The sequence below is a fragment of the Anabrus simplex genome, chromosome 3 (genome assembly GCF_040414725.1).
Source record: "Anabrus simplex isolate iqAnaSimp1 chromosome 3, ASM4041472v1, whole genome shotgun sequence".
In the NCBI taxonomy this organism is placed as follows: Eukaryota; Metazoa; Arthropoda; class Insecta; order Orthoptera; family Tettigoniidae; genus Anabrus; species Anabrus simplex.
In genome coordinates this window covers 131,768,389-131,786,078 of record NC_090267.1, presented here as the reverse complement: position 1 = coordinate 131,786,078, position 17,690 = coordinate 131,768,389, and the positions used below count along the sequence as shown (strand labels likewise).

Below are 17,690 nucleotides of genomic sequence, written 5' to 3'. Positions count from 1 at the left end.
TTAATAAATAAGTGAAAAATCACTTTCTGTATCAGAATTAGGATATACGTAGCATTTTATTATCAAGTATTTCAAAATTTGGTAGCTTTCTTGAATGTATTTGATTATTTTTCGAGTTACGAAAATTCGTCCCCACCAGAACGGAGTCGCCATATCGCGCACTCCCCAGTTAACGAGTTAATAATAATAATAATAATAATGTAACCTCTTCTATAATATTATGACATACAGGAAATCTGAATACAATATAGATGAACACACCTCAATTATCTGTACTAGGTCTCACTTAGATAACTCATAACTTGCACACGTTTTCGCTCCAAATATTAGCTATTAATAAATTGCTTCTGAAGACATCACTTTCACAATAAAATAATTAATACAATTCGACTGGGATAGATTGAAATAACATGGATGTGTACCACAATAATAATGGAATCACTTGCACAACATAGCAAAAGACACGTAAATATTTTCTCATCACGGAATATCTTGCAGAATTCAGACATGAAAAACTCGCTTATATACATCTTATATATCATCCTTATATCACCTTATAAAATATTACAGCTTGATTCTCATTCATATATTCGAATATCCCTGTACCATTGTCATCCATAGTCGCTAGTATAACCGAAAACTCTACCATCACTTCAAAAAGAACTATATATATTCATTCCATCACACACTGATGCAGCATCAAAACATTGTATCACCACACTTGAGTATATCAAGGAAGTGTGTCCTAACCCATATCCTAACATTCTCTTACTATTCATCATTCAAGTCTACCATAGCTTCACTGCACTACATTAAAATATCACGAAGAATATCCTTTGTAAATATTCTCGTATTATCTTTCTCAGAAGATCCATTACAGTATACTACTATTTTATGTGAAAGCACTTCATATTCAGTACTTGGTTTATATTAGGTGTTCGTCCATTTCTTTTTAAGCACGTGATTATTAATTCTCAACATATAAGCATTATACTTACGAAATTTTAGATGATTTAAATTATCCAATCTCAAATATCGCATTAAACGACGCGAGCCAAAACTCAAATAATTTATAAACAAACATTCCCATTGACATAACAAGATGACTGTATGTGGACTCCTTCAAGCTAACTGTACATATATTTCTTCGTCTGTCTTGTATAAAATTACATAATCATTAAATCTGAAAAGAGGAATCATACACTATATCTTACAATAATAAAATAAAGAATAGGAAAGCAAAGACATTACTTACCTTATTGGACGTACAGTTGAGGGGCGCAGCTGTGAGCTTGAAGTGGGTTCGAACCCCACTTTCGGCAGCCCTAAAGATGGTTTTCCATGGTTTCCCGTTTTCACACCAGACAAATGCTGGGGCTGTACCTTTATTAAGGCCACGGCAGCTTCCTTCCCACTCCTAGCCCTTTCCTATTCCATCATAAGACCTATCTGTGTCGGTTTCAACGTAAAGCAAATCATTTAAAAAAAATTAAGATGTCTTCATCTCGCCTCTTTGGTATCTTGAGATGAGATTTACCACAAATCATATCGACCTCCATCCCACACTTCCTCAGTAATACATCTATAACATTGTCTTGCTGGTTTCTGGGTTTAATTCCATTAAACTAAATGAAATATATCTTTATAATTTATTCCCTTTCTGTTATTCAGTTATCCATATAGAATATATTTTTCACACATATGACTCTCTTGGTTTGTAACAATTCTTCCACAGAAAACATCATAGCTTCACTGCAACGAAGTATGAACACTCCACCATCTTTGTTCCTCTCCATGAAAAGGTTACAGTATATAGTATTTATTACCATATATGTTTTGATTTTTAAAATTTCATTCTTAGAGTTTATTATGATCATGCACTGCATATTTTCATTTATTGCAGTATTCAGTTGCATTATTGTTTTCATACTTGTTCTTAAAATATATTCTAGTTTTCTTTAATTTAAGGGTTCAGTATTTATTACTTAACTTTGATGATCCTAATTATTTGATTTTTACTTTCTTGAATTTAACGTAAATTATGTCAGGTTTGAATATTAATTTAGTTTGTTTTTATTTAAATTCATTTTAATTTGTTTAATTTATTTTAAATATAATTATTCTAATTATTTTATTTTAGATTGCAAGTACAATGTGATTAAGTGTAAAAGAGGGTCTAGGGCCCTAACTTTGCCACTGAACGAGGCACTAATAAATAAATGAATAAATAAAGATGTGCTGTTCAGTTCTTAAATGGTATCCTAAAACGTATACGATCTCAAGAGTTCAGTTAATTAAGCAATTAGGGGTGATGTAATAGCCGAGTGGTGTTGTCACTGACCTTGTGCCGAGATGGCCACATTTCAGACCTTTGCCATTGCCTGCGCGAGTTTTGAAATGAAAAGTCACATCCGTGTTAAGATTCCACACAAAATGGAGGTCCCGTGGCTACAAGCTTGATTTATTAAAAGCTATTCTCAGCCATATTTATATAATTCTTAAAATCTTTATTGTCTTTGTTGCCAATACACACCGCAGTTCAAAAGATTCCCAGGATGAACTGTATTTCAGGGAATCGTAGAAACAAACAAAGCAATTAAATTTAGACTATTGTTAGTACTGATGAGTGTAATGCATTGTATTAAGTAGTGTATTGTGATAAAATTATTGTTGAAATAGACACTTTGTTCGAAAGATCTTAGATTGCAAGTGGGGATCATGATTGGCTTAGCTGCCAGCTTCCAAAACAAAAGGCTGATTTTCGAATCTTTGTCAATCCTGGGCTGGGATTTTTACCTCAAAAATTACGTGATGTCATGGGAGGCATACAGTTTTAAACCCTGCTCAAAACTAAATGTACCTGGGAGGCTCCACCTACCCCAGAAATAACAGGGATAAACTGTAGAAAGTTTTATCTGAGGTTGCAGTCCCTGCTCTTTTGTTCGCAAACGTTAGCCTCAGTAAATTGCTGGGGTAAGTGCTACTTCTTGGTTACGTGCCTCAGTAAATTGCTGGGGTAAGTGCTACTTCTTGGTTACGTGGTGTAGTTCTGATCCTGTTATTTGTAACAACAGATCTTATTAACAAAGGAAAATAATGCTCTGTATTGTTTTTCAGGTGATCTAGGTCCTGTTTATGGTTTCCAGTGGCGTCACATTGGAGCCAAGTATGTTGACATGCACACCAATTACAGTGGTGAAGGCCTTGACCAACTCAAAGAAGTCATTGACACGATAAGGACGCGTCCATTTGATCGTCGCATAATTATGTGTGCATGGAATCCCATGGATATTCCAAAAATGGCTTTGCCCCCTTGTCACTGCCTTGTGCAGTTTTATGTTGCTAACAATGAACTTTCTTGTCAGCTCTATCAGCGTTCAGCAGATATGGGACTTGGTGTACCATTCAACATTGCTAGCTATTCTTTGCTTACCTACATGATAGCCCATGTCACAGGACTTAAGGTAAGATTATAGTACTGAGAGTATCGAGAGTTGGGTGGTAAGAGTGGTAAACAACAATTTTGTTTAATCAAGAAAACTAATCATATGAGACAGAGATTAATTTTAACTCTAGTATCAGTGTTTCATTCAAATGTTTCTACCATCTGTGGATCTTGTATCCAGCACACTGTCTTTGAAAAGCATTACACTAAATATGCAATACTTTCTCTGATAAGGTAGGTCCATCTTTATTGAACATGCTATATATTTTTTGGCTTGTGGTCGCACCGACTCAGATAGGTCTTATGGCGACGATGTTATAGGAAAGGCCTAGGAATGGGAAGGAAGCGGCCGTGGCCTTAATTAAGGTACAGCCCCAGCATTTGCCTGGTGTGAAAATGGGAAACCACAGAAAACCATCTTCAGGACTGCCGACAGTGGGATTCGAACCCACGATCTCCCGGTTGCAAGCTCACCCACTCACACACAATATGTAGTGGTACTGTCTAGTTTGTTTCAAATTAAAAACGTTGATGTATTGGGTGGTATCAGTAAAAGTGAATCGCTGCTTCTTGAGGCACGGCGTACGGAAGAATTGAGATGTTGGTAGCTGCAGCTCATTCTTTTGGTATTCATAACAATTTCCCCTCTCGACTAAGCCATGTCTTCGCATGTCTCCGATATGTCTCGGACTGTGCAGACAAACAGATGAGTAAGCCAAGGAAGTTTTCCTTTAGTTGGTGAAGGCCTGAAACGATTTGACGTGCTACTTTATATGCTTCCAAAGGTATCAGAAAGCTCACTTTAAAATGCATTTGGTACAACTTTTAAAATGTCACATTTTCGTGCAGGTTTCCTTCCTTGTTACACAGCTTTTGAGTTTGCATTATTTTTCTGCAATGTGTCATCATTATAGTTAACCTACTCCCTCTTTATTTACCAAAATCCCTCATTGTGATAATAAGTGTTTAAAACTAAGAACATAACAATGGACCGTTATCCTCATATCTCGGTCTGAGCAAATTCTCTTATTAGCGAAGAATCAGATGCTTAAGGTGAGTAAAGCTCAATAATCTTCTGTTAATTCACAAATCAGTGCTTATAGGTTTTGTTTAATGACTTTAAAACACATTCCTATCTTAGGAAACTGAACATATTTCAAAGGGTCCCATCACACCTGCAATCGCCATGCCCATTTCAATAAACGCAGGTCATTCGCAGACAACAAACAGCTTCATAACGCTGAGTCCACGGGAAGATTATACCAAAATCCTTTGTTTACATTACGTGAATTTGTGGCAAGTTGATACGGCATGTTACCGTTACACTTGTTAAATATCATAATGCGTCATGATACAATATGCTGTTCAATACATTTCTGGATAAGAAATTTAAACTGTGTATGCACGTCTGCTAGCTTTCCCTGTATGCACTAGCCATGCGTCTTGGTAGGTGTGCTAGGTACCAACTGATGAGCCCAACCTAGCACACGGGGGCAGAACGCTGGCAACCAGGAATGAGTTAGCTGGAAAATTTATGATGTCCAATAACGGACCATTTATATTGGTATTATAAATTTACTCATTCAGGACAAATATTTCAGATTCCCTATGGGAATCAACATTTATATCAAATAATACCCTTAGTACCCAGGGCGGAGGTGGGGAACGTTGAAGATGAATGGAAAAGATTTAAGGGAGCACTGGTGGGATGTGTAGAAAAGGTATGTGGTAGAACATCAGGAAATGTGAAAGACAAAGAGACACACTAGTAGAATGATAGGGTAAAGGTTAAAGTGAAGGAAAAATAATGGCATGAAAACATTTAAGACTGAAGAAAGTAAAAGAAAATATGTGGAGGCAAAGAATTCGACCAAGAACGTAGTGGAGGAAGAAAAGAGGAAAAGCTGGGCCTTATTCACCCAGAAATTGAGATGCTGTGCAGAGCAGCAAGAAATCACTGTATGGTATCTTAACACATGGGTGACGGGCCCCGAGAAATCTCGTAGTACGCTCGCCAGCGGTAGGTGACGGGCCCCGAGAAATCTCGGTTTTATTCTCGACATTGTTTTCGGTCTTCCTGTGACATCTCTTGACCATATCTTGAACTATTTCGGACGTGCACATTGAGTAGAATAAATCGTAGATGTATATCTGCCACTTTTCTTTTATTCACGACCTCTTTTATTCTTTGATTTAGTTTCGAAACGTCGACTTTCTTCCTGCCGGTTCAGTCAATGACAAGATGGAGCGCCCGCGGTATACAGTGTTAGCTGACGACGCTATTTTAGAAGAATTCTATGCCGATGATGGTTCAAATGGAAATAGTCTAATGAATTAGTGGAAACTGAATGTGAGAGCGATAGCGGAAGTGATATTCAAGCCTCTACAGGCCGTAATTTACCTAGTGTACTTATTTATTCAAGTGATTCTGACGACGACAACAATGTAAACATTAATGATGTTTTAGGAATTGGCGCTGAATATGGTTTTGTAAAGTCAGATCCACTATTACTAGGGGCATTGGAGAGTACCCATACCAACTTTAAAGATAAAATATTGACTGGTTTAATATTTATTAACGTCTTTATAATCAAGTACACCCTAGTATGGTTAGTAGAAAAATGTCCGGTCCACAGGGTATGTGACAAGCTCAAGCATCCGGTCAGCAATGTGTTAAGAAACAAAAATAGAGATCAAGTAAACACCAGATTTGTGAAGGATGAAGGCGGCTTAACAAAGCCTTTCTTGAAGATTGGAAAAATCGAGAACCCGATATGTCCACTGCAGGCCTACAGGTGATAAGAATGTTTTGAAGAACTACAGGGGAATTACCCTAGTCCCATGTTGCTAAGGTAATTGAGAGGATACTGGAAATTAGAATAAGGTTGATGGTTGAGAAACAGATACAGGAAAATCAGCTTGGTTTCAGAAGTGGAAGGTCAACAATAGAGCCCATTTTCATTATGAGACAACTAATGGAAGAGCTATGGGAGTATGGGAATGACATGGTGATGACATTCATTGACATTGAAAGGGCACACGACAGTGTTCCCAGGACAAAAATTTGGGACAGTCTGGTGCAAAAAGGAATTGGACAGGGATTAATAAAGATGATCATGGAAGTGTACAAGGAATGCTGTAGTTGCGTGCAAACACAAGTTGGCAGGACAAGTTGGTTCAAAATCACTATTGGGCTGAGACAGGGAAGTGTTCTATCACTAATCCTGTTTACAATAGTAATGGATGACACCATGAGAACAGCAAAAGCAGCCTATGGAGGAAGAGAAATGAACATCATGTTATTTGCAGATGATATTGTAATTTTTAATTGCCTATCTATTTGGTTATATCAAAAAGTGCTAAAGAAGAGAGTGATCTAACTCCCCGGCTACTTCCCGCCAATATTCAAGCAGGCTGTTATACTAGGTATGCAGCAGTAATCCCATCTATTGGAGGTAAATGGTAGCAGAATACACTAAGTACATCACAACAAACAATGGTCAATGTAATGTTATTGTTGATCAATTTTATGAGCTGTCTATATTGCAGGCTTTCACATTTAGTTTCCCATTTTCACTCAAGGCAAATGCTGGGGCTGTACCTTAAGTCACAGCCGCTTCCTTCCCACTTCTAGCCCTTTCCTATTCCATCATCACCATAAAACCTATTTGTGTCAGTGTGACATAAAGCAAATTGTAAATAAAAAAAAAATTTGAGGCCGAGCTTGATAGTTGCAGTCACTTAAGTGCGGCCAGTATCCAGTATTCGGGAGATAGTGGGTTCGAACCCCACTGTAGGCAGCCCTGAAGATGGTTTTCCGTGGTTTCCCATTTTCACACCAGGCAAATGCTGGGGCTGTACCTTAATTAAGGCCACAGCCGCGTCCTTCCCATTCCCAGGCCTTTCCTGTCCCATCGTCACCATGAGACCTATCTGTGTCGGTGCGACCTAAAGCAACTTGCAAAAAAAAAAGTTTTCTTGAAATAACACTTTAATTTTTTTAAATCACAGCATATTATATCCTCAAGAATGAGTAACTTCAATCTACTTCCATATTTTCTAAGCTAATAATATACTCGGAGTTACTTGGCCATATATAATGTTTTATTCATTCTAGTAAGATCAGATACAACTTTAAAATCTTTGATATCAGAATAATAGTTTCTAGACTTCTCTTCTTTATTTGTGTACTGGGTACTTTTAAATTCGTGACTGCCCTTGATTAAGGAAGACTTACTTGTAATTTCAAGGTAAATGTAATCTGATAACTTTTTATTTTGTGTTTTCATGCCGCTAGCTGGAACTTCTGGAATGTACTGCAGGTAAATAGGAAAAAAAAAACTGCAAGTGTGTGTGCTTGTGTGCTTTTTTTCTGGGCACGTCAAAGAAAAATTAACTCCGAAACTGCTTGGTAGTCTTTTTATCTATCTGTCTTTATAAAATAACACACATTATTCTTTATATTACTTATTTTGCATTAGAATATTAACTATAGTTGAACTTGCCCTTACGTACACTTTTATTCAGCGGGTACCTCCATATACGGGCATTTTTCCACAGAACTGATTTTATCTATTCCAGGCAAGTTGGCTGTGCAGTTAGGGGTGCGCAGCTGTGAGCTTGCATCCGGGAGTTAGTGGGTTCGAACCCCACTGTCGGGAGCCCGGAAGATGGCTTTCCGTTGTTTCCCATTTTCACACCAGGCAAATGCTGGGTTTGTACCTTAATTAAGGCCACGGCTGCCCTTCCCACTGCTAGCCCTTTCCTATCCCACGTTCCCCGAGACGTATCTGTGTCGGTGAGATGTAAAGCAAATTGCAAGATTTTTTGTATATAAAAGTCAAACTGTGTGTTTGTAGGTTTGTCTCGCATGGACTCCTAAATGACTAGACCGATTTCGTTGAAAGTTTCACAGTTTGTTCTTATTACTCCTTAAACGGTTTAGGAAGTGGTTTGATCAAAATCCGATTGTAGTTTTTTTCATGATGAGTAATTTTATGTATTACAAGATATTAGAATCATTCCATATTGACTTTTCACTTTGCAAAGGAAAATTTAATGTCCTCCTAATCAATACATAACATGACTCCATTATGTTAATAAAAATCAAACATGTTTCGACTCGTTTGGGCCATCTTTAGTGACAAAAGGGGGGTTAAAGTTATTTACATAATAGAAGTTAAAAGAACAAATTAAAAACAAAGGGACATGACAGAGCTAAAAAAAACATGACTCCATTATGTTAATAAAAATCAAACATGTTTCGACTCGTTTGGGCCATCTTTAGTGACAAAAGGGGGGTTAAAGTTATTTACATAATAGAAGTTAAAAGAACAAATTAAAAACAAAGGGACATGACAGAGCTAAAAAAAACAGTTCAATATATACACATTCCATCATTAGATGGAGTAATGAACTTATTTGAGACATCTATAGTGAAAAAAAAGTTAACAGCATTACATAATTGAAGCTAAAAAGAATGTAACCTATGAAGAAAAGAACTAAAACAAATGAGGTAAAACAGAAAGGAACAATAAGTGTTTATAGTGAGGTTGTGGACCTCTTAGTCTAAAAATTTTGCAGTGTGATATAATTAAAAACAGGACGTATCACTGTGTTAAAAATTCAGAATTGACAGTATGTCTTTATAGAGTCACCATCACCACGAATAATTAAGAGGGGAGCAAAATCTTGAGAAACTGTATTTGAGAGGACACCCGTGCCAGGTGAGATGTATGTGACACGTGATGGAAAACCGCCACTGAATTTCAAATTTTGGAATAGTAGCACTCTTGAAAGGCCTAATCTTCTCAGTTTTAGCAGACCCTTTCTCAATGATTGTTTCCATTGTTGGCTAGATGTGTTTGCCTTATTTTAAATAGGTGGGAAGGCATCGAAAAAATTGAGAACCTGTGTTAGAGAAGATAACAGAAGCATCGTAAACTGTATGTGACCCTATTGGAAATCTTCAATGAATTTCCAATCTGTAATGGAAAAAATGAGGTTGGATGATAAACTTGGGCTGATAAGTAAAAAATGAAAAATCAGTGTGAAGAAAACAACTTACCACTCAATAAATAATTTTTAAACTTACCGCTTAATAAGTAAGTTTTAAACTTACTGCTTAATAAGCAAGTTTAAAAGTTTTTTTCACATTCATTTGTCATTCTTTACTTATTGGCGCAAATTTTTCTCATACAACCTTAATTTTTCCATTACAGATTGGAACTTCATTGACTGTTTCCACTATGATCTCATACAGTTTACCATGCTTCTGTTATCGTCTCTTATCACAGCTTCTCAATTTTTTTCCCTGGTCTCCCAACTATCTAAAATAAGGCAAACACGCCTAGCCAACAGGGAAAACAATCATTGAGAAAGGGACTGCTAAAATTGAGATCAGGCCTTTCGAGAGTGCTACTATTCTAAAATTTGAAATTCATCACGTGTCACATTTCACCTGGCACGTGTTTCCTCTCAAACTTAGATTCTCAAGTTTTTTGCTCCCCTCTTAACTATTTGTGGTAATGGTGACTACAAAGACAGACTGTCAATTCTGAATTTTTAAGACAGTGATTTTTTTCCGTTTTTAAATTATAACACACTGCAAAATTTTTAGACTAAGATGTTCACAACCTCACTATGAACACTTATTGTTTGTTTCTGTTTTTGTTTTTGTTCTTTTCTTCATAGGTTTTAATACTCCTTTTAGCTTCAATTATGTAAAAATGTTATCATTTTTCACTAAAGATGTCTCAAATAAGTTAATTATTACTCCATCTAATGATGGAAATGTGTATGTATTGAATTGTTTTTTAGTTCCGCCATGTCTCTTTTGTTTTTCATTTGTTCCTTCACTATGTTTTAAACGCATTTTTAGCTTCTATTATGTAAATAACTTTAACCCCCTTTTTTCACGGAAGATGGCTCAAATGAGTTAAAATATGTTTGACTTTTATTACTCCATCTAATGATGGAGTCATGTTATGTATTGAATTGGAGGACATTTCTTTTCTAAAGTAATTTTATGTAATTAATTTAATTGCAAAACCAAAGATTGGATCGACTTGATGGACCGATTGTCACTAGGCGACGGCAACTTACGCTGTATTATGATGGTCCAGTAAGAAATGTTGTATATATAGGAGGATGGGAACATGCCGACATGTTTTATCAAGTACATTCTTACTAGGAAATTCATGACCATGGCTGTTATTATTTGGAAATAGCCATCCAACATGCCGTGATTGACATGAACTTTCATGTCATATGACCAACTTTGATAGGTCTGCCAAGTTTGAAGAATCTAGCTGTGCATTAGATGTGAACAAATATTTAAGAAACTGTGAAAAAGTGTAGAATATCAAGAGTGGAATGACACAAGTTCACCCACTCCTAACGAAGTGTAACCTGGGTTTTGGGAACAGAGCCCAAAAGGAACAAAGGCGAGTCTATATGGTATAATATAAAAATGGAAGTATGTAGGCTATGAGTATAAATTCCACATCTCCTCGTAAATCACTGGAGTAATTTCAACTAAACTTGGTACACTTATGACTTACTATCTGGAGACAAACACTGCAAGGGTAAACCACCCCTAGCACTCTTAGGGTCATGGTTAGGTAGGTGGGTGGCATATAAAAGTAATCAAATTTTATAGTTTTCAGGGTTGTTCAAATGAACATTGTTGGATGTGCTAGCAAGTGGTTCGCTGTTCCAAGAGCTCTATATTATCTTAGTGATAAAGTAGTTAATAGTTGTAGAGATTTATCAAATTTAGAGAGAGAGGGAGAGTGTGTGTATGAGAGAGAGAGAGAGAGATACATTTAGTTCCACAAATATTGGTGTTTAGTGTTTGTTTGTAGTCCGACTCGTTGGCTGAATGGTCAGTGTACTGGCCTTCGGTTCAGAGGGTCCCGGGTTCGATTCCCGGCCGGGTTGGGGATTTTAATCGCTTCTGATTAATTCTTCTGGCTCGGGGACTGGGTGTATATGTCCGTCCCAATACTCTCCTCATCATATTCAGACAACATACTACACTACCAACCACCACAGAAACACGCAATAGTGCTTACATCTCTCCATAGAGGGTTGGCGTCAGGAAGGGCATCCGGCCGTAAAACAGGGCCAAATCCACATGTGCGACGTAGTTCGCACCCGCGACCCCATAGGTGTGGGAAAAGCGGCAGGAAAAGAAGAAAGTGTTTGTTTGTAGTAATTGAGATTAGTGGTATTTATTTACAATTTTTACAGTGAGTAGTTCCATAGGCGTTTGCTAGATTACAAGCTGTAATTTAGGACTGCGTGAAAGAAGAAATATCTATTTTGTAATATTACTATTAAAATATTACTAGGTTTGTTGATAAAATACTTACAAAAATGGGATATTGAAAAGAGTCATAAGTTTGGCAGCAGTTGTATTAGTGCAGGCAATTGACAGGGTATTTCAAATAGCAGTTCAACTGTTCCACCTATCTCAAAGGTAATAACCAAGGTAAGTAGAGTATATATTAGGTAGGTCATTCCCGCTCACAGCGTGCTCATTGGTTGACCGCGTGTGACATAGGCTGGAGGGTTACGAGTGCGCACCTGCATGCAGCATAAATGTTGATAATTAAGAAAAATAAGTTCAGTTTTTAATAAATAACTAAAAGGTTGCCCTTATTAAAATTAAATGGTACTTTACATACCTCCTGCAATCAAACATAAATGTAATGGAAGAAACTCTGGCTAATTACGTCTTTAAAGCTGAGTGTAAGTTCAATACATACATAGAAACACTGGAATAATTGTTGGTTTAATTGTATTTAGAACTCACGTTTTGATGACTTTAGGAAGTTGTTGAAGAAGCTGAAGCTGCCCATAGTCGACACTTCTTCGCTGAATGCTTTTTTGTAGCATCTATTTTTTTTAAAAAAATTTTTAGGTGAGATAAGAGTATTCTAATGAAGATCCTAGATTTGACATACAGCGAGATAATATTCTCGTCAAGTTCGGGGAATTTTGATTTAAGTATAGAAGTTATAATCTGCATCACTCTTTCACATTTATAAATATTGTATAAAGCCCGTGGAAACTGCCAGACAGTACCTCAAACTGCATAATTTTTTGACACCATTCTTTGGTTGAACGAGTAAGGACTCCCTTTGAAATGACTGATAACCAGTCGTGAGGCACTTCCTGTAGCAACGCAAACATTTCACCTTTATCACCCAAGCTATGTCCGGCTCCATGGGCTAAATGGTCCAAGATGTCTCAGGTTCGATTCCCAGCCGGGTTGGGGCTATTAACTTTCATAAGTTAATTCCTACTATGGTTCGAGGGTTGGGTGTTTGTGCCGTCTTCAACATTAGAATTCATCTTAGGTAGGGCCCCATTCTCGCAGACACGCAGGTCGCCTGTAGATCTGCATCAGGCTTCTCCGGAGACCTCACGCCATTAATTACCCAAGCTGTCATCTACAGGCAACATTTGAATGCCAAGTAGTCTGCAAGATATTTAATTGCATCCTGGTTTTCTTCAGTTTCGAAGTCCTGGCTTAAGTTTTCCATCCTTAACAATTCCGACGTTTCTTCCAGTTCATCTATGGGTCAAGTTGTTAAGGGCGGCCCCTCAACATCTGTGCAAAATTCATTGCTTACAAAGTTCAAGAAATCATCTTCATTATCAGCATGAAGATGAAAACTACCCGTAGCACTCGGCGATGGGTTATTTTCAGCTTCCAGTGACTCACTACTGGAGAGAGTGATTTCATTACTGCCCACGAGTAACAGAAGTTGAATTCTGTTATGAATTTCAAAAGGGGACGGATTGCTGTAAAAAGCTCCTGGGCCACGGACACGTGAAAACAAATTCTTCAAGCGTACTTGCTTTAATTTGGCAGTTAAAATATGACATACTTGCATTGTTCATGTCTTCAAAAAGTCTCGAGAGAGAGTTTATTGAAATTAAGAACCGCTTCTGAAACGAAGTTAAGTTTTCCGTTTACCAATTCTCAGTATTGTAATCACCGCCAGAAAGTGCTTCAGAGTATTTTCCCGACTCGTTTGGCAGATTGCAGAAAGGATGACTAGTTTTAAGCCTTGGACAATGTCTCCCTAAACGTCTAAACTGAGCACAACCTACCATTGCATAAACAACGTTCAGCCAGTGTTTAACTAGACATCGTTTAAAGTTTCAATATTGGTTTGGAAATGGAGATAGAAGTATCTTTCACGACACTCTTTGCTTGTTGCAACCAATGGAATTCGTCGGTGCGCGCGCCGAACGCCAGTCAGCGTTTTGTCTTCCTATAGACATTACTCAAATATGGCTAACCATGAGCATGACTTGCCCGCATATAAGAATATTGCCTTCGGCGGAAATTAAATCTCGTATTATTATCAGCACTAAAGTGACACGCCACCGTACAGGGAAGTTTAGCTTTGATTGTAGTGTTGTTACGGTGAGTGTAATCTACTCATAAATAGCTTCGACGAAGGGAAGATAAAACAGTAGTAAAAATCAACAGCAAAAGAGGTTCTGGAAGAAGAAGAATATCTTGGCTTGACAATCTTAGAGGCTGGTGCAATATGTCATCAGTTGAACTGTTCCGCGCTGCCACAAACAAGACGAAAATAGCCATCATGATAGCCAACATCCGAAACGGATAGGCACCGAAAGAAGAAGAAGAAGAATGTGTTGTACATGCCATATAGATGTAGCTTGCATTGTAGGGATCGTAGGTTTGAAATGCATCATCGGCAGCCCTGAAGAGTTTTTTCCGTAGTTTCTCTATTTTTACACCAGGCAAATACTAGGGCTATTATTATGGCCACAGCTCTTCTTCCCCAGTCCTCCTCTTTAAACAATAATCACCACCATCACAAGCACTTGCATTTTTCTATCTCATAGTTGCCAGAAACTTACCTGAATTAGTGTGACGATTATGTATATTATGTATAAAACCTACTTTTTAATTTTCACTATTATGCGTGCTTACTTGGCAGTAAATATTAAGTGAATCCCTCCTAGTTGCTGTATGTGTCAGCCCTTTGACGATTGGGACAAGTAATTCTGACATGTATGTAGTCGAAGTGAACTATAATTCCATGGAAATTACCCCATGTATAATAAAACATATCGGTTGCCAAGAATTAAGTAACATTTACTAGACTGTCCCTTTGTCAGTCTCAAGAAACAAGTGTCTTGAAAAGTGAAGTCTTATTTTAAGCTCTACCACCCCGTACATTTCAAATAACCTTAATAATAGAGAAAAAATTGCTGAACAAAAGCGCATATACGCCCTCAAGAAGAAAATTAAAGACAACGAACTCATCGTAACCTAAGCTGACAAAGGCAATGCAACAGTTATCGTGGATAAAAAAGTATACATTGAAAAAACAAAAAACTTTTTCACAGACAGCTCATTTTCCATAATCAAAAAAGACCCCACCCAAAAAATTCAAAAACTACTTAAACAAACTCTTAAAAAAACATTTTTATTCACCGAACAGGAAAAATCCAAACTCATACATATGAACCCAGGACTCCCCACTGCTAAAGCTCTTCCCAAAATTCACAAAACCGGAATTCCCATCCGGCCAATTATCAACTATAGACCGAGCCCCTTATACAAAATATCACAATTCATCCGATGTTTCTTAAGAAAAAATTATCAACTCTTATCCAAAAAGTCTATTAAAAACACATCTGAGCTAGTAGAAAAACTAAACAAGTTCAATTTTCAACCGGATCACTCCATCCACTCTTTCAATATTGTAAACATGTACCCAAGCATACAAGTATCAAAATTAATTCCGATAATTATAAAAAATTTAAACAAAAACAGCCACTTAAGCAAACTAGAGATACAAGACTTTATCACAATATTAAAACTTATCGACAATAACTTCTTCACTTTTGACAATGTCATATATCAACAAAATGGTTTGGCAATGGGGCCACCGGCCTCAGGTATCTTAGCAGAAATATACCTGGACTTCCTCGAATACACCAAAATTGACAACGAATTCGAAAACATTCTCTTTTGGCCAGATATGTCGACGATGTCTTTGTAATCATGAATGAGAAATCAATTAACGCACCCACCACCCTCTTAAGACTCAACAATATTGATCCTCATATCAAATTCACAATAGAATCCGAATCAAATAAAAAAATCAACTTTCTAGATTTAACCATCACTAGAAACTCAGATTCTTGCAGTTATAAAATTTTCAGAAAACCCACTCAAACAGCCTCCACCATTCGCCAAGATTCAGTGCACCCCCAGTCCCACAAACGAGCCACATACAACAGCCTAGTTCACCGAGCCTTCAGCATACCTATGTCCAATAAAGATCTAAAAAACGAACTCAACACAATCCGCGGAATCGCAAAATTCAACGGCTTCAGCAATCATTTTATAGAAAGGATAATCAATAAACACAAACATCGCCCAAAAACTACCCTCAAAAAAGAAATAACCAAACCTCTAACATTTTCCGCCTTCACGTTCAACAATGATATCTACAAGTTAAGCAACATCTTTAAGAAACAAGGCGTTAAAATAGCCTTCAAAACCAACAATAAGAACATGAACGTTTTATACAATACTTCACACATCAACAAGACCAGCAGTTTTTTAAAATCAGGAGTTTATAGGATCAAATGTACCACCTGTAAAAAAAACCTACATCGGGCAAACCGGGAGAAACTTCATTATCAGATACCACGAGCACACTAACGCAATAAAATACAACAGGTTTTCAGCCATCGGCCAACACATGCAAGATTATAACCATAATTTCACCAATATTGAACAAGACATGGACATCCTCGTATTAGCAAACAAGGGCCCTTTACTCAACATAATGGAAAATTACTACATACACCTAGACCAATACTTTAATGCCAATCACAATCTCAATGAAATCTCAGAGAAACCCAACATACTCTTCGATCTATTTATCACTTTCCTCAGAAACAATAATGCAGCCAACCTAAACTCACTCCTAAATTTAATCAAAGGTACTTTTCCAAGACAATTACACTTTCTCCCGCACCCTTCAGCCCCACCTTAAGCCCTCTTCCTAAGCCATATATAATTTTATATATGTCATTTCAATACAAGAACTTACTGATTTCCATGATTATAATTTTTACAACACCCCATTTATACTTTATTCTTTGTTAAAAACCTCTTAGTATGTATATTCCTTGTATTATTAACTATTACCATAATAACATCTCATTTCACTTGTTATTCTTTAAAATAACATTTTCTTAGGATTTCGCCAAAAGTGATCTTTGCTCCAATACGGCTGATGATGACCCCTAGATGGGTCGAAACTAGTACCGTGTAATTTATAATTTTGTGAATATATTTTAGTATTGAAAAGGTGGAAACGTTTACGTTGTTATTATTATTACTTATATATTATTTTCAGTTCAATACGGACCAAAAACATGAAATTCATAACCATTAATGAGAGAGAGGCCATCGGACTAACATTTCTTCCCAGAATCGTCTCAGCATGATGGTACAAATTACATGTTTCATGGTACATAACCTGTGATTGTGATTCACACCTCTCATATGAGGTTAAACAGTGTTCTCGGTAGTGTTTAAACATGGCCGGCTGAACATCTGTTTTAGACAGTTTCTAAGTGATAAATAATGTGTCTGCAATGCAACAGCCATGATTAGGCACTGTTTAACCGTAGACATCGTCTAAACACCGTTTCTGCAATTGGCCCCTTATGTTTGAGCCATATCCACTTCTAACAGGAATCTTTTCATATTTAGGCACCCTGGAGTGCAACACGTCGAAGGTGTCATTAACTAGCTCGATTAAGTTGCTTTAAACTTCCTTGTTTAAAAGTCTACCCCACTGCCAGAGCTGTGCGCCTGGAAAATAACTGCACAGCCATTCTCACAATCCATATTTAGAATCATTCCTGTTTAACACAACAATCGATAAAATAAGGAAAATGTTATGACTCTGCGTATCGCAATATGAAAGAGAGTTCCTTAGCATTCACCGCAACAGCTGCCGACAGGAGCTCTCCACGTGACGTCAGCATAAGGTGATGTTACGCGGCAGTAAGGAATGAGCCCACCTGGGTTAATAACTTCCTTAAATAATGCGATACTGTTGTAAATTATGTTTAAAGAAAGGATATCAACAGAATATACAATATTTCACTGGTGAAATAGTTAAGTCGTATTGTTATTGGTTATTGCCGTTCTTCATATTCAAAT

At 37.1% G+C, this 17,690-nt stretch overlaps 1 protein-coding gene across 2 annotated transcripts in view; it reads left to right on the top strand.

Annotated features, from left to right (window-relative positions):
• Positions 1 to 17,690, top strand: part of Ts (Thymidylate synthase) — a 77,090-nt gene that overhangs the window by 47,780 nt on the left and 11,620 nt on the right. The window contains exons 3-4 of one of the 2 annotated variants that reach the window (XM_067142703.2): positions 3,118 to 3,464; positions 7,743 to 7,767. In XM_067142703.2, coding sequence (XP_066998804.2) covers positions 3,118 to 3,464; positions 7,743 to 7,767 — 372 coding nt within the window. The remainder of the gene's footprint in view (positions 1 to 3,117; positions 3,465 to 7,742; positions 7,768 to 17,690) is intronic. The other variant, XM_067142702.2, reaches the window with a different exon arrangement.